Source organism: Oncorhynchus clarkii, chromosome 17 (assembly GCF_045791955.1).
Source record: "Oncorhynchus clarkii lewisi isolate Uvic-CL-2024 chromosome 17, UVic_Ocla_1.0, whole genome shotgun sequence".
Classification (NCBI taxonomy): Eukaryota; Metazoa; Chordata; class Actinopteri; order Salmoniformes; family Salmonidae; genus Oncorhynchus; species Oncorhynchus clarkii.
This window is the reverse complement of record NC_092163.1, coordinates 8351962-8374461: the sequence shown is the minus strand read 5'-3', so window position 1 is coordinate 8374461 and position 22500 is coordinate 8351962. Positions and strand designations below refer to the sequence as shown.

Genomic DNA, 22500 nt, shown 5'->3' with positions numbered 1-22500 from the left:
GTACTGAGTCATTATGAGGTAATTGAGGTAGCTATATACTGTACATATCGGTAGGGCTGAAGTGACTCGGCAACAGGATAGATAACAGACAGTAGCAGCAGCTTTGGTGGCGAGTATGAAAGTGTGGTGAGGGTGAGTGTGTGTGCATAGTCAATGCAAAAGAGTTAGTGCCAAAAAGTCATGATTGTAGTCTGTTTTGTAATGAATACGGCCAGTTTCCTGGACACAGACCACGCCTGGATTCTCTGTTGATCTGGCTGATTGGTTCAGGACCAGGGTTGATGTGATCTGGCTGATTGGTTCAGGACCAGGGTTGATGTGATCTGGCTGATTGGTTCAGGACCAGGGTTGATGTGATCTGGCTGATTGGTTCAGGACCAGGGTTGATGTGATCTGGCTGATTAGTTCAGGACCAGGGTTGATGTGATCTGGCTGATTGGTTCAGGACCAGGGTTGATGTGATCTGGCTGATTGGTTCAGGACCAGGGTTGATGTGATCTGGCTGATTGGTTCAGGACCAGGGTTGATGTGATCTGGCTGATTGGTTCAGGACCAGGGTTGATGTGATCTGGCTGATTGGTTCAGGACCAGGGTTGATGTGATCTGGCTGATTAGTTCAGGACCAGGGTTGATGTGATCTGGCTGATTGGTTCAGGACCAGGGTTGATGTGATCTGGCTGATTGGTTCAGGACCAGGGTTGATGTGATCTGTCTGATTGGTTCAGGACCAGGGTTGATGTGATCTGGCTGATTGGTTCAGGACCAGGGTTGATGTGATCTGGCTGATTGGTTCAGGACCAGGGTTGATGTGATCTGGCTGATTGGTTCAGGACCAGGGTTGATGTGATCTGTCTGATTGGTTCAGGACCAGGGTTGATGTGATCTGGCTGATTGGTTCAGGACCAGGGTTGATGTGATCTGGCTGATTGGTTCAGGACCATGGTTAATGTGATCTGGCTGATTGGTTCAGGACCAGGGTTGATGTGATCTGGCTGATTGGTTCAGGACCAGGGTTGATGTGTGTCTGGGAAACCACCCTATGAGACTCTGTTGTTGTGTACTTACGCTCCACTGTTCTTCTGCTTCCTGTCTCCTCCTCCTCCTCCGCAGCGATTGGCCGGACGTTGATCCCGCGGTACTTCCGGAGTATATTCGAGGGGGGCGCCACCGACCTCTACTACGTGTTGAAGCACCCCAAAGAGTCCTTCCACAACAACTTCGTCTCGCTGGACTGTGACCAGTGTACCATGGTTACGCAGAACGGAAAACCCATGTTCACACAGGTGTGTGTGTGTGCGTGTGTGTGCGTGTGCGTGCGTGTGTGTGTGTGTGTGTGTGTGTGTGCGTGTGTGTGTGTGTGTGTGTGCGTAGGCCATGTCTTTCCTGTGGACACTATTGTAAACATGAGGGAGAATCCTAACATCACAATCTGCATTTGTAACTCAACTGAAAGAGTTCAGTGCATCTTCTATGTGAAAGTCTACACATGTAAGTCATGCTAGGATTCGGCACATAGTTGCTGGCGAATTGCTATCTTTGCGCGCAACCAATATTCTGAACATAACTTTGGTGATCTCCTTTTGTAGAAAGTGCAACCCTGACCTCTGACCCCTCTAGGTGTGTGTGGAGGGTCGTCTGTACCTGGAGTTCATGTTTGACGACATGATGAGGATCAAGACGTGGCACTTCAGCATCCGACAGCACCGCGAACTGATACCGCGCAGTATACTGGCCATGCACGTGAGTTAAACACACACACACATGATACCGCGCAGTATACTGGCCATGCATGTGAGTTAAACACACACACACACACACACACACACACACACACACATGATACCGCGCAGTATACTGGCCATGCACGTGAGTTAAACACACACACACACACACACACACACACACACACACACACATGATACCGTGCAGTATACTGGCCATGCACGTGAGTTAAACACACACACACATGATACCACGCAGTCTACTGGCCATGCATGTGAGTTAAACACACACACACATGATACCGCGCAGTATACTGGCCATGCACGTGAGTTAAACACACACACATGATACCACGCAATATACTGGCCATGCACGTGAGTTAAACACACACACACACATGATACCACGCAGTATACTGGCCATGCACGTGAGTTAAACACACACACACATGATACCACGCAGTATACTGGCCATGCACGTGAGTTAAACACACACACACACACACACACACATGATACCACGCAGTATACTGGCCATGCACGTGAGTTAAACACACACACACATGATACCACGCAGTATACTGGCCATGCACGTGAGTTAAACACACACACACATGATACCACGCAGTCTACTGGCCATGAACGTGAGTTAAACACACACACACATGATACCACGCAGTATACTGGCCATGCACGTGAGTTAAACACACACACACATGATACCACGCAGTATACTGGCCATGCACGTGAGTTAAACACACACACACATGATACCACGCAGTATACTGGCCATGCACGTGAGTTAAACACACACACACACGATACCACGCAGTATACTGGCCATGCACGTGAGTTAAACACACACACACATTCACCTGTTGTCTAATAGCGATGGTAGACAGATCAATACATGGTGTCCGACCTCTCGAACCCCTGACCTCTCGGACCCCTGACCTCTCGAACCCCTGACCTCTCGGACCCCTGACCTCTCGAACCCCTGACCTCTCGAACCCCTGACCTCTCGAACCCCTGACCTCTCGAACCCCTGACCCCTCGAACCCCTGACCTCTCGAACCTCTGACCTCTCGAACCCCTGACCTCTCGAACCCCTGACCTCTAACCCTACAGGCCCAGGACCCCCAGATGTTAGACCAGCTGTCTAAGAACATCACCAGATGTGGACTGTCTAACTCCACCCTCAACTACCTCCGAGTGAGTACACACAAACATCAACAACAACAAACATAGATCCCTACCTCCCAGTGAGTACACACAAACATCAACAACAACAAACATAGATCACTACCTCCCAGGGAGTACACACAAACAACAACAAACATAGATCACTACCTCCCAGGGAGTACACACAAACAACAACAACAACAAACGTAGATCCCTACCTTGATACAGTGCCTTGCAAAAGTATTCATACCCCTTGGATTTCTTCTGTTACTCTGTTACAAGGTAAAATAGATTTAATAATAGATTTAATTGTATTTTTTTTTTTGTCAACAATCTACTCAATACTCTGTCAATTCTATTTTAAAGATGAATAAGAATTGGATTACTAAAATATAGTCATAGCACCTTTGTTTAGGAAAGTGTACATTCATTCAGGAGTAAAACATGAAATGATACAATGACTGTGAGGTTAAAGTGCAAACTGTCAGCTTTATGTTTGAAGTAGTAGTTTAACATAGTGCTTATAGGTATAATAGTAGTTTAACATAGTGCTTATAGGTATAATAGTAGTTTAACATAGTGCTGCTAGGTATAGTAGTAGTTTAATATAGTACTGATAGGTAGGGTAGTAGTTTAATATAGTACTGATAGGTATTGTAGTAGTTTAACATAGTGCTTATAGGTATAATAGTAGTTTAACATAGTGCTTATAGGTATAATAGTAGTTTAACATAGTACTGATAGGTAGGGTAGTACATAGTACTGATAGGTAGGGTAGTACATAGTACTGATAGGTAGGGTAGTACATAGTACTGATAGGTATAGTAGTAGTTTAACATAGTGCTTATAGGTATAATAGTAGTTTAACATAGTACTGATAGGTAGGGTAGTACATAGTACTGATAGGTAGGGTAGTAGTTTAACATAGTGCTTATAGGTAGGTATAATAGTAGTTTAACCTAGTACTGCTAGGTATTGTAGTAGTTTAACATAGTACTGATAGGTCGGGTAGTAGTTTAACATAGTACTGATAGGTAGGGTAGTAGTTTAATATAGTACTGATAGGTAGGGTAGTAGTTTAACATAGTACTGATAGGTAGGGTAGTAGTTTAATATAGTACTGATAGGTATTGTAGTAGTTTAACATAGTGCTTATAGGTATAATAGTAGTTTAACATAGTGCTTATAGGTATAATAGTAGTTTAACATAGTACTGCTAGGTATAGTAGTAGTTTAACATAGTACTGATAGGTAGGTAGGGTAGTACATAGTACTGATAGGTAGGGTAGTAGTTTAACATAGTGCTTATATGTAGGTATAATAGTAGTTTAACCTAGTACTGCTAGGTATTGTAGTAGTTTAACATAGTACTGATAGGTAGGGTAGTAGTTTAATATAGTACTGATAGGTATGGTAGTAGTTTAATATAGTACTGATAGGTATGGTAGTAGTTTAACATTGTACTGATAGGTAGGGTAGTTGTTTAACACAGTACTGATAGGTAGGGTAGTACATAGTACTGATAGGTAGGGTAGTAGTTTAATATAGTACTGATAGGTAGGGTAGTACATAGTACTGATAGGTAGGGTAGTAGTTTAACATAGTACTGATAGGTAGGGTAGTTGTTTAACACAGTACTGATAGGTAGGGTAGTACATAGTACTGATAGGTAGGGTAGTAGTTTAACAGTACTGATAGGTAGGATAGTACATAGTACTGATAGATAGGGTAGTAGTTTAACATAGTACTGATAGGTAGGGTAGTAGTTTAACATAGTACTGATAGGTAGGGTAGTAGTTTAACATAGTACTGATAGGTATTGTAGTAGTTTAACATAGCACTGACAAGTATAGTAGTAGTTTAATATAATACTGACAGGCATAGTAGTAGTTTAACATAGTACTGATAGGTAGGGTAGTAGTTTAATATAGTACTGATAGGTATGGTAGTAGTTTAATATAGTACTGATAGGTATGGTAGTAGTTTAACATTGTACTGATAGGTAGGGTAGTAGTTTAATATAGTACTGATAGGTAGGGTAGTTGTTTAACACAGTACTGATAGGTAGGGTAGTAGTTTAATATAGTACTGATAGGTAGGGTAGTACATAGTACTGATAGGTAGGGTAGTAGTTTAACATAGTACTGATAGGTAGGGTAGTTGTTTAACACAGTACTGATAGGTAGGGTAGTACATAGTACTGATAGGTAGGGTAGTAGTTTAATATAGTACTGATAGGTAGGGTAGTACATAGTACTGATAGGTAGGGTAGTAGTTTAACATAGTACTGATAGGTAGGGTAGTTGTTTAACACAGTACTGATAGGTAGGGTAGTACATAGTACTGATAGGTAGGGTAGTAGTTTAACAGTACTGATAGGTAGGATAGTACATAGTACTGATAGATAGGGTAGTAGTTTAACATAGTACTGATAGGTAGGGTAGTAGTTTAACATAGTACTGATAGGTAGGGTAGTAGTTTAACATAGTACTGATAGGTATTGTAGTAGTTTAACATAGCACTGACAAGTATAGTAGTAGTTTAATATAATACTGACAGGCATAGTAGTAGTTTAACATAGTACTGCTAGGTATTGTAGTAGTTTAACATAGTACTGATAGGTAGGGTAGTAGTTTAATATAGTACTGATAGGTAGGGTAGTAGTTTAACATAGTACTGATAGGTAGGGTAGTAGTTTAACATAGTACTGATAGGTAGGGTAGTAGTTTAACATAGTACTGATAGGTAGGGTAGTAGTTTAATATAGTACTGATAGGTATTGTAGTAGTTTAACATAGCACTGACAAGTATAGTAGTAGTTTAATATAATACTGACAGGCATAGTAGTAGTTTAACATATTACTGATAGGTAGGGTAGTAGTTTAACATAGTACTGATAGGTAGGGTAGTAGTTTAACATAGTACTGATAGGTAGGGTAGTAGTTTAACATAGTACTGATAGGTAGGGTAGTAGTTTAATATAGTACTGATAGGTATGGTAGTAGTTTAATATAGTACTGATAGGTATGGTAGTCGTTTAACATTGTACTGATAGGTAGGGTAGTAGTTTAATATAGTACTGATAGGTAGGGTAGTACATAGTACTGATAGGTAGGGTAGTAGTTTAACATAGTACTGATAGGTAGGGTAGTTGTTTAACACAGTACTGATAGGTAGGGTAGTACATAGTACTGATATGTAGGGTAGTAGTTTAATATAGTACTGATAGGTAGGGTAGTACATAGTACTGATAGGTCGGGTAGTAGTTTAACATAGTACTGATAGGTAGGGTAGTAGTTTAATATAGTACTGATAGGTAGGGTAGTAGTTTAACATAGTACTGATAGGTAGGGTAGTAGTTTAATATAGTACTGATAGGTATTGTAGTAGTTTAACATAGTGCTTATAGGTATAATAGTAGTGTAACATAGTGCTTATAGGTATAATAGTAGTTTAACATAGTACTGCTAGGTATAGTAGTAGTTTAACATAGTACTGATAGGTAGGGTAGTACATAGTACTGATAGGTAGGGTAGTAGTTTAACATAGTGCTTATAGGTAGGTATAATAGTAGTTTAACCTAGTACTGCTAGGTATTGTAGTAGTTTAACATAGTACTGATAGGTCGGGTAGTAGTTTAACATAGTACTGATAGGTAGGGTAGTAGTTTAATATAGTACTGATATGTAGGGTAGTAGTTTAACATAGCACTGACAAGTATAGTAGTAGTTTAATATAATACTGACAGGCATAGTAGTAGTTTAACATAGTACTGATAGGTAGGGTAGTAGTTTAATATAGTACTGATAGGTATGGTAGTAGTTTAATATAGTACTGATAGGTATGGTAGTAGTTTAACATTGTACTGATAGGTAGGGTAGTAGTTTAATATAGTACTGATAGGTAGGGTAGTTGTTTAACACAGTACTGATAGGTAGGGTAGTAGTTTAATATAGTACTGATAGGTAGGGTAGTACATAGTACTGATAGGTAGGGTAGTAGTTTAACATAGTACTGATAGGTAGGGTAGTTGTTTAACACAGTACTGATAGGTAGGGTAGTACATAGTACTGATAGGTAGGGTAGTAGTTTAATATAGTATGATAGGTAGGGTAGTACATAGTACTGATAGGTAGGGTAGTAGTTTAACATAGTACTGATAGGTAGGGTAGTTGTTTAACACAGTACTGATAGGTAGGGTAGTACATAGTACTGATAGATAGGGTAGTAGTTTAACATAGTACTGATAGGTAGGGTAGTAGTTTAACATAGTACTGATAGGTAGGGTAGTAGTTTAACATAGTACTGATAGGTATTGTAGTAGTTTAACATAGCACTGACAAGTATAGTAGTAGTTTAATATAATACTGACAGGCATAGTAGTAGTTTAACATAGTACTGCTAGGTATTGTAGTAGTTTAACATAGTACTGATAGGTAGGGTAGTAGTTTAATATAGTACTGATAGGTAGGGTAGTAGTTTAACATAGTACTGATAGGTAGGGTAGTAGTTTAACATAGTACTGATAGGTAGGGTAGTAGTTTAACATAGTACTGATAGGTAGGGTAGTAGTTTAATATAGTACTGATAGGTATTGTAGTAGTTTAACATAGCACTGACAAGTATAGTAGTAGTTTAATATAATACTGACAGGCATAGTAGTAGTTTAACATAGTACTGATAGGTAGGGTAGTAGTTTAATATAGTACTGATAGGTATGGTAGTAGTTTAATATAGTACTGATAGGTACGGTAGTCGTTTAACATTGTACTGATAGGTAGGGTAGTAGTTTAATATAGTACTGATAGGTAGGGTAGTACATAGTACTGATAGGTAGGGTAGTAGTTTAACATAGTACTGATAGGTAGGGTAGTTGTTTAACACAGTACTGATAGGTAGGGTAGTACATAGTACTGATAGGTAGGGTAGTAGTTTAATATAGTACTGATAGGTAGGGTAGTACATAGTACTGATAGGTAGGGTAGTTGTTTAACACAGTACTGATAGGTAGGGTAGTACATAGTACTGATAGGTAGGGTAGTAGTTTAACAGTACTGATAGGTAGGATAGTACATAGTACTGATAGGTAGGGTAGTAGTTTAACAGTACTGATAGGTAGGGTAGTAGTTTAATATAGTACTGATAGGTATAGTAGTAGTTTAACAGTACTGATAGGTAGGGTAGTACATAGTACTGATAGGTAGGGTAGTAGTTTAGCAGTACTGATAGGTAGGGTAGTAGTTTAACAGTACTGATAGGTATTGTAGTAGTTTAACTTCGTACTGATAGGTAGGGTAGTAGTTTAACAGTACTGATAGGTAAGGTAGTACATAGTACTGATAGGTAGGGTAGTAGTTTAACATAGTACTGATAGGTAGGGTAGTTGTTTAACACAGTACTGATAGGTAGGGTAGTACATAGTACTGATAGGTAGGGTAGTAGTTTAATATAGTACTGATAGGTAGGGTAGTACATAGTACTGATAGGTCGGGTAGTAGTTTAACATAGTACTGATAGGTAGGGTAGTAGTTTAATATAGTACTGATAGGTAGGGTAGTAGTTTAACATAGTACTGATAGGTAGGGTAGTAGTTTAATATAGTACTGATAGGTATTGTAGTAGTTTAACATAGTGCTTATAGGTATAATAGTAGTTTAACATAGTGCTTATAGGTATAATAGTAGTTTAACATAGTACTGCTAGGTATAGTAGTAGTTTAACATAGTACTGATAGGTAGGGTAGTACATAGTACTGATAGGTAGGGTAGTAGTTTAACATAGTGCTTATAGGTAGGTATATAAGTAGTTTAACCTAGTACTGCTAGGTATTGTAGTAGTTTAACATAGTACTGATAGGTCGGGTAGTAGTTTAACATAGTACTGATAGGTAGGGTAGTAGTTTAATATAGTACTGATAGGTAGGGTAGTAGTTTAACATAGCACTGACAAGTATAGTAGTAGTTTAATATAATACTGACAGGCATAGTAGTAGTTTAACATAGTACTGATAGGTAGGGTAGTAGTTTAATATAGTACTGATAGGTATGGTAGTAGTTTAATATAGTACTGATAGGTATGGTAGTAGTTTAACATTGTACTGATAGGTAGGGTAGTAGTTTAATATAGTACTGATTGGTAGGGTAGTTGTTTAACACAGTACTGATAGGTAGGGTAGTAGTTTAATATAGTACTGATAGGTAGGGTAGTACATAGTACTGATAGGTAGGGTAGTAGTTTAACATAGTACTGATAGGTAGGGTAGTTGTTTAACACAGTACTGATAGGTAGGGTAGTACATAGTACTGATAGGTAGGGTAGTAGTTTAATATAGTACTGATAGGTAGGGTAGTACATAGTACTGATAGGTAGGGTAGTAGTTTAACATAGTACTGATAGGTAGGGTAGTTGTTTAACACAGTACTGATAGGTAGGGTAGTACATAGTACTGATAGGTAGGGTAGTAGTTTAACAGTACTGATAGGTAGGATAGTACATAGTACTGATAGATAGGGTAGTAGTTTAACATAGTACTGATAGGTAGGGTAGTAGTTTAACATAGTACTGATAGGTAGGGTAGTAGTTTAACATAGTACTGATAGGTATTGTAGTAGTTTAACATAGCACTGACAAGTATAGTAGTAGTTTAATATAATACTGACAGGCATAGTAGTAGTTTAACATAGTACTGCTAGGTATTGTAGTAGTTTAACATAGTACTGATAGGTAGGGTAGTAGTTTAATATAGTACTGATAGGTAGGGTAGTAGTTTAACATAGTACTGATAGGTAGGGTAGTAGTTTAACATAGTACTGATAGGTAGGGTAGTAGTTTAACATAGTACTGATAGGTAGGGTAGTAGTTTAATATAGTACTGATAGGTATTGTAGTAGTTTAACATAGCACTGACAAGTATAGTAGTAGTTTAATATAATACTGACAGGCATAGTAGTAGTTTAACATAGTACTGATAGGTAGGGTAGTAGTTTAATATAGTACTGATAGGTATGGTAGTAGTTTAATATAGTACTGATAGGTATGGTAGTCGTTTAACATTGTACTGATAGGTAGGGTAGTAGTTTAATATAGTACTGATAGGTAGGGTAGTACATAGTACTGATAGGTAGGGTAGTAGTTTAACATAGTACTGATAGGTAGGGTAGTTGTTTAACACAGTACTGATAGGTAGGGTAGTACATAGTACTGATAGGTAGGGTAGTAGTTTAATATAGTACTGATAGGTAGGGTAGTACATAGTACTGATAGGTAGGGTAGTTGTTTAACACAGTACTGATAGGTAGGGTAGTACATAGTACTGATAGGTAGGGTAGTAGTTTAACAGTACTGATAGGTAGGATAGTACATAGTACTGATAGGTAGGGTAGTAGTTTAACAGTACTGATAGGTAGGGTAGTAGTTTAATATAGTACTGATAGGTATAGTAGTAGTTTAACAGTACTGATAGGTAGGGTAGTAGTTTAGCAGTACTGATAGGTAGGGTAGTAGTTTAACAGTACTGATGGGTAGGATAGTACATAGTACTGATAGATAGGGTAGTAGTTTAACATAGTACTGATAGGTAGGGTAGTAGTTTAACATAGTACTGATAGGTAGGGTAGTAGTTAAACATAGTACTGATAGGTATTGTAGTAGTTTAACATAGCACTGACAAGTATAGTAGTAGTTTAATATAATACTGACAGGCATAGTAGTAGTTTAACATAGTACTGCTAGGTATTGTAGTAGTTTAACATAGTACTGATAGGTAGGGTAGTAGTTTAATATAGTACTGATAGGTAGGGTAGTAGTTTAACATAGTACTGATAGGTAGGGTAGTAGTTTAACATAGTACTGATAGGTAGGGTAGTAGTTTAACATAGTACTGATAGGTAGGGTAGTAGTTTAATATAGTACTGATAGGTATTGTAGTAGTTTAACATAGCACTGACAAGTATAGTAGTAGTTTAATATAATACTGACAGGCATAGTAGTAGTTTAACATAGTACTGATAGGTAGGGTAGTAGTTTAATATAGTACTGATAGGTATGGTAGTAGTTTAATATAGTACTGATAGGTATGGTAGTCGTTTAACATTGTACTGATAGGTAGGGTAGTAGTTTAATATAGTACTGATAGGTAGGGTAGTACATAGTACTGATAGGTAGGGTAGTAGTTTAACATAGTACTGATAGGTAGGGTAGTTGTTTAACACAGTACTGATAGGTAGGGTAGTACATAGTACTGATAGGTAGGGTAGTAGTTTAACAGTACTGATAGGTAGGATAGTACATAGTACTGATAGATAGGGTAGTAGTTTAACATAGTACTGATAGGTAGGGTAGTAGTTTAACATAGTACTGATAGGTAGGGTAGTAGTTTAACATAGTACTGATAGGTATTGTAGTAGTTTAACATAGCACTGACAAGTATAGTAGTAGTTTAATATAATACTGACAGGCATAGTAGTAGTTTAACATAGTACTGCTAGGTATTGTAGTAGTTTAACATAGTACTGATAGGTAGGGTAGTAGTTTAATATAGTACTGATAGGTAGGGTAGTAGTTTAACATAGTACTGATAGGTAGGGTAGTAGTTTAACATAGTACTGATAGGTAGGGTAGTAGTTTAACATAGTACTGATAGGTAGGGTAGTAGTTTAATATAGTACTGATAGGTATTGTAGTAGTTTAACATAGCACTGACAAGTATAGTAGTAGTTTAATATAATACTGACAGGCATAGTAGTAGTTTAACATAGTACTGATAGGTAGGGTAGTAGTTTAATATAGTACTGATAGGTATGGTAGTAGTTTAATATAGTACTGATAGGTATGGTAGTCGTTTAACATTGTACTGATAGGTAGGGTAGTAGTTTAATATAGTACTGATAGGTAGGGTAGTACATAGTTTTGATAGGTAGGGTAGTAGTTTAACATAGTACTGATAGGTAGGGTAGTTGTTTAACACAGTACTGATAGGTAGGGTAGTACATAGTACTGATAGGTAGGGTAGTAGTTTAATATAGTACTGATAGGTAGGGTAGTACATAGTACTGATAGGTAGGGTAGTTGTTTAACACAGTACTGATAGGTAGGGTAGTACATAGTACTGATAGGTAGGGTAGTAGTTTAACAGTACTGATAGGTAGGATAGTACATAGTACTGATAGGTAGGGTAGTAGTTTAACAGTACTGATAGGTAGGGTAGTAGTTTAATATAGTACTGATAGGTATAGTAGTAGTTTAACAGTACTGATAGGTAGGGTAGTAGTTTAGCAGTACTGATAGGTAGGGTAGTAGTTTAACAGTACTGATAGGTAGGATAGTACATAGTACTGATAGATAGGGTAGTAGTTTAACATAGTACTGATAGGTAGGGTAGTAGTTTAACATAGTACTGATAGGTAGGGTAGTAGTTAAACATAGTACTGATAGGTATTGTAGTAGTTTAACATAGCACTGACAAGTATAGTAGTAGTTTAATATAATACTGACAGGCATAGTAGTAGTTTAACATAGTACTGCTAGGTATTGTAGTAGTTTAACATAGTACTGATAGGTAGGGTAGTAGTTTAATATAGTACTGATAGGTAGGGTAGTAGTTTAACATAGTACTGATAGGTAGGGTAGTAGTTTAACATAGTACTGATAGGTAGGGTAGTAGTTTAACATAGTACTGATAGGTAGGGTAGTAGTTTAATATAGTACTGATAGGTATTGTAGTAGTTTAACATAGCACTGACAAGTATAGTAGTAGTTTAATATAATACTGACAGGCATAGTAGTAGTTTAACATAGTACTGATAGGTAGGGTAGTAGTTTAATATAGTACTGATAGGTATGGTAGTAGTTTAATATAGTACTGATAGGTATGGTAGTCGTTTAACATTGTACTGATAGGTAGGGTAGTAGTTTAATATAGTACTGATAGGTAGGGTAGTACATAGTACTGATAGGTAGGGTAGTAGTTTAACATAGTACTGATAGGTAGGGTAGTTGTTTAACACAGTACTGATAGGTAGGGTAGTACATAGTACTGATAGGTAGGGTAGTAGTTTAATATAGTACTGATAGGTAGGGTAGTACATAGTACTGATAGGTAGGGTAGTTGTTTAACACAGTACTGATAGGTAGGGTAGTACATAGTACTGATAGGTAGGGTAGTAGTTTAACAGTACTGATAGGTAGGATAGTACATAGTACTGATAGGTAGGGTAGTAGTTTAACAGTACTGATAGGTAGGGTAGTAGTTTAATATAGTACTGATAGGTATAGTAGTAGTTTAACAGTACTGATAGGTAGGGTAGTACATAGTACTGATAGGTAGGGTAGTAGTTTAGCAGTACTGATAGGTAGGGTAGTAGTTTAACAGTACTGATAGGTATTGTAGTAGTTTAACTTCGTACTGATAGGTAGGGTAGTAGTTTAACAGTACTGATAGGTAAGGTAGTACATAGTACTGATAGGTAGGGTAGTAGTTTAACAGTACTGATAGGTAGGGTAGTAGTTTAACAGTACTGATAGGTAGGGTAGTAGTTTAATATAGTACTGATAGGTATAGTAGTAGTTTAACAGTACTGATAGGTAGGGTAGTACATAGTACTGATAGGTAGGGTAGTAGTTTAACAGTACTGATAGGTAGGGTAGTAGTTTAACAGTACTGATAGGTATTGTAGTAGTTTAACTTCGTACTGATAGGTAGGGTAATAGTTTAACAGTACTGATAGGTAGGGTAGTACATAGTACTGATAGGTAGGGTAGTAGTTTAACAGTACTGATAGGTAGGGTAGTAGTTTAACAGTACTGATAGGTAGGGTAGTAGTTTAACAGTACTGATAGGTAGGATAGTAGTTTAATATAGTACTGATAGGTAGGGTAGTACATAGTACTGATAGGTAGGGTAGTACATAGTACTGATAGGTAGGGTAGTAGTTTAATATAGTACTGATAGGTAGGGTAGTACATAGTACTGATAGGTAGGGTAGTTGTTTAACACAGTACTGATAGGTAGGGTAGTACATAGTACTGATAGGTAGGGTAGTAGTTTAACAGTACTGATAGGTAGGATAGTACATAGTACTGATAGGTAGGGTAGTAGTTTAACAGTACTGATAGGTAGGGTAGTAGTTTAATATTGTACTGATAGGTATAGTAGTAGTTTAACAGTACTGATAGGTAGGGTAGTACATAGTACTGATATGTAGGGTAGTAGTTTAGCAGTACTGATAGGTAGGGTAGTAGTTTAACAGTACTGATAGGTATTGTAGTAGTTTAACTTCGTACTGATAGGTAGGGTAGTAGTTTAACAGTACTGATAGGTAGGGCAGTACATAGTACTGATAGGTAGGGTAGTAGTTTAACAGTACTGATAGGTAGGGTAGTAGTTTAACAGTACTGATAGGTAGGGTAGTAGTTTAATATAGTACTGATAGGTATAGTAGTAGTTTAACAGTACTGATAGGTAGGGTAGTACATAGTACTGATAGGTAGGGTAGTAGTTTAACAGTACTGATAGGTAGGGTAGTAGTTTAACAGTACTGATAGGTATTGTAGTAGTTTAACTTCGTACTGATAGGTAGGGTAGTAGTTTAACAGTACTGATAGGTAGGGTAGTACATATTACTGATAGGTAGGGTAGTAGTTTAACAGTACTGATAGGTAGGGTAGTAGTTTAACAGTACTGATAGGTAGGGTAGTAGTTTAATATAGTACTGATAGGTATAGTAGTAGTTTAACAGTACTGATAGGTAGGGTAGTACATAGTACTGATAGGTAGGGTAGTAGTTTAACAGTACTGATAGGTAGGGTAGTAGTTTAACAGTACTGATAGGTAGGGTAGTAGTTTAACAGTACTGATAGGTAGGATAGTAGTTTAACAGTACTGATAGGTAGGATAGTACATAGTACTGATACGTAGGGTAGTAGTTTAACAGTACTGATAGGTAGGATAGTACATAGTACTGATAGGTATTGTAGTAGTTTAACAGTACTGATAGGTAGGGTAGTAGTTTAACATAGTACTGATAGGTAGTGTAGTAGTTTAACATAGTACTGATAGGTATTGTAGTAGTTTAACATAGTACTGATAGGTAGGGTAGTAGTTTAACATAGTACTGATAGGTAGGGTAGTACATAGTACTGATAGGTAGGGTAGTAGTTTAACATAGTACTGACAGGTATAGTAGTAGTTTAACATAGTACTGATAGGTAGGGTAGTAGTTTAACATAGTACTGATAGGTAGGGTAGTACATAGTACTGATAGGTATTGTAGTAGTTTAACAGTACTGATAGGTAGGGTAGTAGTTTAACATAGTACTGATAGGTAGGGTAGTAGTTTAACATAGTACTGATAGGTAGGGTAGTACATAGTACTGATAGGTAGGGTAGTAGTTTAACATAGTACTGACAGGTATAGTAGTAGTTTAACATAGTACTGATAGGTAGGGTAGTACATAGTACTGATAGGTAGGGTAGTAGTTTAACATAGTACTGACAGGTATAGTAGTAGTTTAACATAGTACTGATAGGTAGGGTAGTACATAGTACTGATAGGTAGGGTAGTAGTTTAACATAGTACTGATAGGTAGGGTAGTAGTTTAACATAGTACTGATAGGTATTGTAGTAGTTTAACATAGTACTGATAGGTAGAGTAGTAGTTTAACATTGTACTGATAGGTAGGGTAGTAGTTTAATATAGTACTGATAGATAGGGTAGTAGTTTAACAGTACTGATAGGTAGGGTAGTAGTTTAATATTGTCCCCTGATATTGCCGTACAGCTTCCACCTAACAAACCTTTCATATCCAGGGGAGTTTCTGGACAGGCCTAAAAACTAGAGTACAACATTAGACTGAAGTCCACTGTGAAGGACATGTTATTGTGTGAAGAGAGAGTCTTGTCTTTCGTGTCATGAATAATTCACACCTGGTGGTAATTTCCACTACACAAAGAATGGTTGTCTTGTCTCTCTATCATCTCAAGTCTCCCTCCCTCCCTCCGTCATGTGTCTCTCCTGTAGCTGTGTGTGATTCTGGAGCCCATGCAGGAGCTGATGTCCAGACACAAGACCTACAGCCTCAGCCCCAGGGACTGTCTCAAGACTTGTCTCTTCCAGAAGTGGCAACGTATGGTGGCCCCGCCAGGTAACACACACACACACACACACACACACACACACACACACACACACACACACACACACACACACACACACACACACACACAACGTGCAGGCGCGTACACACACACACAACGTGCAGGTGCGTACACACACACACACACACACACACACACAACGTGCAGGCGCACACACACACACAACGTGCAGGCGAACACACACAGGCAGACAGAACGTGCACCCACATGCGTGAACGCGTGTACACACACACTCCTCCTCCCTAACACCAAACTCTCCCTCTCTCCCCCCTTTCCCCCAGAGGAGCCGGAGAGGCAGGCTCCCAGTAAGCACACACACGCGCGCACATACACACAACCTCTCACACACACATCAAGATTGGGTTCCGGGTTCCAAGACTGCACACACCTCTTCACCTCCGTCCTAACTCTGTCTCCCGCTCTCCTTTCTCCTCCCCAACTCTACCCTCTCCTCTCTCCTCCCCAACTCTACCCCCTCCTCCTCTCCTCTCTCCTCCCCAACTCTACCCCCTCCTCCTCTCCTCTCTCCTCCCCAACTCTACCCCCCATCCTCTCCTCTCTCCTCCCCAACTCTACCCCCTCATCCTCTCCTCTCTCCTCCCCAACTCTACCCCCTCATCCTCTCCTCTCTCCTCCCCAACTCTACCCCCTCATCCTCTCCTCTCTCCTCCCCAACTCTACCCCCTCATCCTCTCCTCTCTCCTTCCCAACTCTACCCCCTCATCCTCTCCTCTCTCCTCCCCAACTCTACCCCCTCATCCTCTCCTCTCTCCTCCCCAACTCTACCCCCCCCTCCTCTCCTCTCTCCTCCCCAACTCTACCCCCTCATCCTCTCCTCTCTCCTCCCCAACTCTACCCCCTCATCCTCTCCTCTCTCCTCCCCAACTCTACCCCCTCATCCTCTCCTCTCTCCTCCTGAACTCTACCCCCTCATCCTCTCCTCTCTCCTCCCCAACTCTACCCCCTCATCCTCTCCTCTCTCCTCCCCAACTCTACCCCCTCATCCTCTCCTCTCTCCTCCCCAACTCTACCCCCTCATCCTCTCCTCTCTCCTCCCCAACTCTACCCCCTCATCCTCTCCTCTCTCCTCCCCAACTCTACCCCCTCATCCTCTCCTCTCTCCTCCCCAACTCTACCCCCCCTTCCTCTCCTCTCTCCTCCCCAACTCTACCCCCCCCCTCCTCTCCTCTCTACCCCCACATCCTCTCCTCTCTACCCCCCCCCCTCCTCTCCTCTCTACCCCCGCATCCTCTCCTCTCTACCCCCCATCCTCTCCTCTCTACCCCCCATCCTCTCCTCTCTACCCCCCCTCCTCTCCTCTCTACCCCCCCCTCCTCTCCTCTCTACCCCCGCATCCTCTCCTCTCTACCCCCCATCCTCTCCTCTCTACCCCCCCTCCTCTCCTCTCTACCCCCCATCCTCTCCTCTCTACCCCCCCTCCTCTCCTCTCTACCCCCCCATCCTCTCCTCTCTACCCCCCCTCCTCTCCTCTCTACCCCCCCTCCTCTCTCCTCTAGCTGAACCAGCCAGACAGGCCCCTAATAAGAGGAGGAAGCGTAAGATGTCAGGCGGCAGCACCATGAGTGCCGGAGGAGGAACCAACAACAACAACAACAAGAAGAAGAGTCCAGCGAGCAGCTTCCCCCTGTCCAGCCAAGTACCAGTAAGTAGCAGTCAAATCAATCACATGTGTTTTAGGAAGCCCTTTTTACATCAGCAGTCACAGTGTGTTGCAGTTACGTGGTCTAAAACCTCAAAGAGCGAGCAAGCTACACCCCTATCTTTGTAATGATGTTATCTCCCTCCCCTTTAAGATGTGATGGTGGAGGAAAAGCCCACCCTGATAGGAGGGGAGCTAGCTTTGGTAGTAGTAGTAGTAGTCGTCTCCTCCCCCTATCTCTGTAATAATGGTTTCTTCCTCCCCCAAAGGACGTGATGGTGGTGGGAGAGCCCACCCTGATGGGAGGGGAGTTCGGGGACGAGGACGAGCGCCTGATCACGCGGCTGGAGAACCAACAGTTCGACGCGGCCAACGGCATTGATGACGAGGACAGCTTCAACAACAGCCCCGCGCTGGGCGCCAACTCTCCCTGGAACAACAAGGCCCCATCCAGCCAGGAGAGCAAGAGTGACAACCCTACGTCTCAGGCCTCACAGTAGAGGAGGGGAGGGAGGGGAGGGGCTTCCGTAGTCTTAAAGGGGTTTCCTCTCCTTGTGGGTGTGTGTCAATTGTCTGTAGTGGCTTCCTGACTGTTCTTATCTTTTCCTCTTAAAGGGGCAATCCGCAGTGGAAAAAATAACTTAGTGTCACCTCTACCTCCTGTTTTAGGAGCTGAGGGATGGGCCTGGAGACGTGTAACCACTCTAAAATTCATAGACCGCTATGGGTACAAGGACTGACCATCCAAGATATAACAAACATATATATATATAGTTTTAAGCATGTTTTGAGGCTATACCGTTTTTCATTAGATGGTTACAGAGTAAACCACGTTGATAGTGTGGGTTGTGACGGGGTGCGTCAGTTGAATTAAGCCCCTGAGACATTTAAAGGTTATATGTTCCTCAAGAATCAACAGGTACATATCATTCATTTAGAAGTCCAACAAATGGCTGTAGGGACTACGGATTGCCCCTTTTCTAATAGGGATTTTATCTTGTCCTGTGGAGTAGACGGAGGATCCCACTGGTTGATAAGAGGTTACCTTTCCCTGTCTACCTTCCTACATCAGTTCTGATATGAGAGCTTGGTAGGTGACAGGAAATGACTGAGAGCTATTACTTATAGGGGCCTCCTCCAGACCTGGCTCTCCTAGCTGGTCTTTTAAGGAGAGACCTGAGGAGAGGGAAGACGCTTGGGACAGTTGAGATGCACCCAGGTAGGGGTGCAGGAAGGGGTGGTGGGGTAGGGAGAGGGCGGGGGAGGGGGACACGAGGACGACTCACACATCTACCTTCAGAAGAATCATGGTCACTAGATATGGAGTCTTAACTCTGGTCCACTCTGCTGCTGCACTGTGTGTGTGTGTGGCTGTTACTTGGTCAGAACTAAAGCCTGGACTGTGCCAAAGCTAGCGGACCGGAGTTGAGATCCAATCAGTTTAAAATGCTTTCTCACACACACACAGACACACACACACACACACACACACACCATTGAAGGAATACTGATCCAACCTTTTAACAGATAACAGAAAGCATTTAAACAACAACAACATTTTAGAGTTTTATACCAGTCTCTATTTCCCTAGAATGTTTTTATTTTATTTTCTACTCCTGCATTTCAAATCTACTTTTCGTTGTTCTTTTTTACCGACGATATTCAGAAGCTAACAGACCAAGGAGCCAGAAAACAGGACTATTCTACCCTCCCCCCTGACAAAATATATTTGGTCTGTTTTAATATCTTTTATGTTTTAAAGAGAAATAATTGTGGATGTTTTTTGAGATTGATTTTCTCCTCGTTTTTCGTGTATTTGTGCTTGTATATTTAAGGTAGTAGCAACGTCCTGTACGACTGTATTCTGACTTAGAGGTTCCTGAAGCCATTCTGATCTAATGGAAAGAAATGAAATGAAAAAGAAATGGACAAAAAGAAGGAAAAAACACATGAACCTCTTAACCAATCCCGTCTCTCCATTTACATCTCTTAACCAATCCCGTCTCTCCATTTACATCTCTTAACCAATCCCGTCTCTCCATTTACATATCTTAACCAATCCCGTCTCTCCATTTACATCTCTTAACCAATCCCGTCTCTCCATTTACATATCTTAACCAATCCCGTCTCTCCATTTACATCTCTTAACCAATCCCGTCTCTCCATTTACATATCTTAACCAATCCCCTCTCTCCATCTACATCACTCAACCAATCCCCTCTCTCCATCTACATCTCTCAACCAATCCCCTCTCTCCATTTACATCTCTCAACCAATCCCCTCTCTCCATCTACATCTCTCAACCAATCCCCTCTCTCCATTTACATCTCTCAACCAATCCCCTCTCTCCATCTACATCTCTCAACCAATCCCGTCTCTCCATTTACATCTCTCAACCATTCCCCTCCATCTACATCTCTCAACCAATCCCCTCTCTCCATCTCTCTCTTTCTCTCTCTCTCTTTACAGTGTCCATCCTGATCATAACAGTGACACCTCTCTCTCTCTCTCTTTAGTGTCCATCCTGATCATAACAGTGACACCTCTCTCTCTCTCTCTCTCTTTACAGTGTCCATCCTGATCATAACAGTGACACCTCTCTCTCTCTCTCTTTAGTGTCCATCCTGATCATAACAGTGACACCTCTCTCTCTCTCTCTTTAGTGTCCATCCTGATCATAACAGTGACACCTCTCTCTCTCTCTCTTTAGTGTCCATCCTGATCATAACAGTGACACCTCTCTCTCTCTCTCTTTAGTGTCCATCCTGATCATAACAGTGACACCTCTCTCTCTCTCTCTTTAGTGTCCATCCTGATCATAACAGTGACACCTCTCTCTCTCTCTCTTTAGTGTCCATCCTGATCATAACAGTGACACCTCTCTCTCTCTCTCTTTAGTGTCCATCCTGATCATAACAGTGACACCTCTCTCTCTCTCTCTTTAGTGTCCATCCTGATCATAACAGTGACACCTCTCTCTCTCTTTCTCTCTCTCTTTAGTGTCCATCCTGATCATAACAGTGACACCTCTCTCTCTCTCTCTTTAGTGTCCATCCTGATCATAACAGTGACACCTCTCTCTCTCTCTCTTTAGTGTCCATCCTGATCATAACAGTGACACCTCTCTCTCTCTCTCTTTAGTGTCCATCCTGATCATAACAGTGACACCTCTCTCTCTCTCTCTTTTCTTCTTTCTTTTAAATGTTTTTAACTTGTGTACATTCATTTATAAAACCCTGGGGTACAGTCACCATTGAGAAGACCAAACCCTGGGGTACAGTCACCACTGAGAAGACAAAACCCTGGGGTACAGTCACCATTGAGAAGACAAAACCCTGGGGTACAGTCACCATTGAGAAGACAAAACCCTGGGGTACAGTCACCATGGAGAAGACAAAACCCTGGGGTACAGTCACCATGGAGAAGACATGTTTGCATCTTCAAGTTCAGCAGATTTTTTTTTTTTCATTTCATTTTTCTATTTATTTTTAATGAAATATCAGATATACGTTCTGTTTCTCTCCCCCCCCCCCGGTTACACACTCATCCTAAATGTACACTACTATTAGCAAATAAGCTAATGATCTACTGCTGTTTAAAACGTCTGAACAGACAACCTGACATCATTCATCCACCATGTGTCCCAAATGGCACCCTAATCCCTATCAAGTTATGGTCGAAGGTAGTGCACTACATACAGAATAGAGTGTCATTCGGGACGCAAACCCAACTAGTTATTAATGTTTACCTGAAGTCGTAGGGTTGTATGTATTTCCAATACCTGTGTTGTATAGGCTTGATCTGTAATATTGAGTCTCTTGCGCATGTGTTTGGTAATACCTTCAATTCTCACAAGGGGGCGCTGTTAGAGTATCACAAATAAGACCATTCCATAACTTTATACATCCAGTTCAACCATGTGCAGTGATATGATCTGCGCCCCCCCCCCCCCCCCCCACCCTATGTAGTGCAGTACTTTTGTTCAGGGCCAATGTGAGAACAGGGGGCCGTTTGGGACATGGTCCTTGTTATTTAGTTCTGTAAATGTTGTTCCAGCTCTGTCAAGTACATTTTCAGTACAGCTCCGGCTGTAACAGAGATAATATGTCCCAAATGGCACCCTATTCCCTACATAGAGCACTACTTTAGACCAGAACCCATTGGCCCTGGTCAAAAGTAGTGCACTATATAAGGGAACAGGGGGCCATTTGGGAGGCAAGCCTAGAGAAAGGTGACTGGTACCCTAAACCAACCCTGTAGAAAAAGCCTTGGTTGATATTTTGGTTAGTTTTTTTTGCCCTTGATACTTATTGATGAATTAATTAATGTATGGTACCAATAAAAATATACATTTTCACTTTAAAATGAACATTGCGTTGGGACTCTTATTTATTACTCTTAGGGACTTTTATTGTTGTACATGTGTATCTGATGCTCATGCCTTACAGTCTATTTGAAAAATGTTCATCCATTTCATGAGTTGCTTTTGTCCCCCTGAACAGAAATACAACAATTTATAAGATTTGACTGAGTTACAGTTCATATAAGGACATTTAAATACATTCATTAGGCCCTAATCTATGGATTTCACATGACTGGGAATACAGATATGCATCTGTTGGTCACTGATAACTTTTTAAAAAGGGTAGGGGTGTGGATCAGAACCAGCCAGTATCTGGTGTGACCAACATTTGCCTCATGCAGCGCAACACATCTCCTTCTCATAGAGAAGATCAGGCTGTTGATTGTGGCCTGTGGAATGTTGTCCCACCCCTCTTTAATG

General features: G+C 40.6%; 1 protein-coding gene across 5 annotated transcripts in view; it reads left to right on the top strand.

Moving 5' to 3' along the window:
• LOC139370190 (LIM domain-binding protein 1) overlaps positions 1–22082 on the top strand; it is a 66562-nt gene extending 44480 nt beyond the window's left edge. For 3 of the 5 annotated variants that reach the window (XM_071109525.1, XM_071109524.1, XM_071109527.1), the window contains exons 6-11: positions 1111–1283; positions 1618–1740; positions 2850–2933; positions 15921–16044; positions 17575–17720; positions 17987–19971. In XM_071109525.1, coding sequence (XP_070965626.1) covers positions 1111–1283; positions 1618–1740; positions 2850–2933; positions 15921–16044; positions 17575–17720; positions 17987–18217 — 881 coding nt within the window. In that variant the 3' untranslated portion in view covers positions 18218–19971. Of the gene's footprint in view, positions 1–1110; positions 1284–1617; positions 1741–2849; positions 2934–15920; positions 16045–17574; positions 17721–17986; positions 19972–21573 lie in introns of those variants that run through there. The other 2 variants (XM_071109526.1, XM_071109528.1) reach the window with 1 other exon arrangement.
• The last annotated feature ends 418 nt before the right edge of the window (positions 22083–22500 follow it).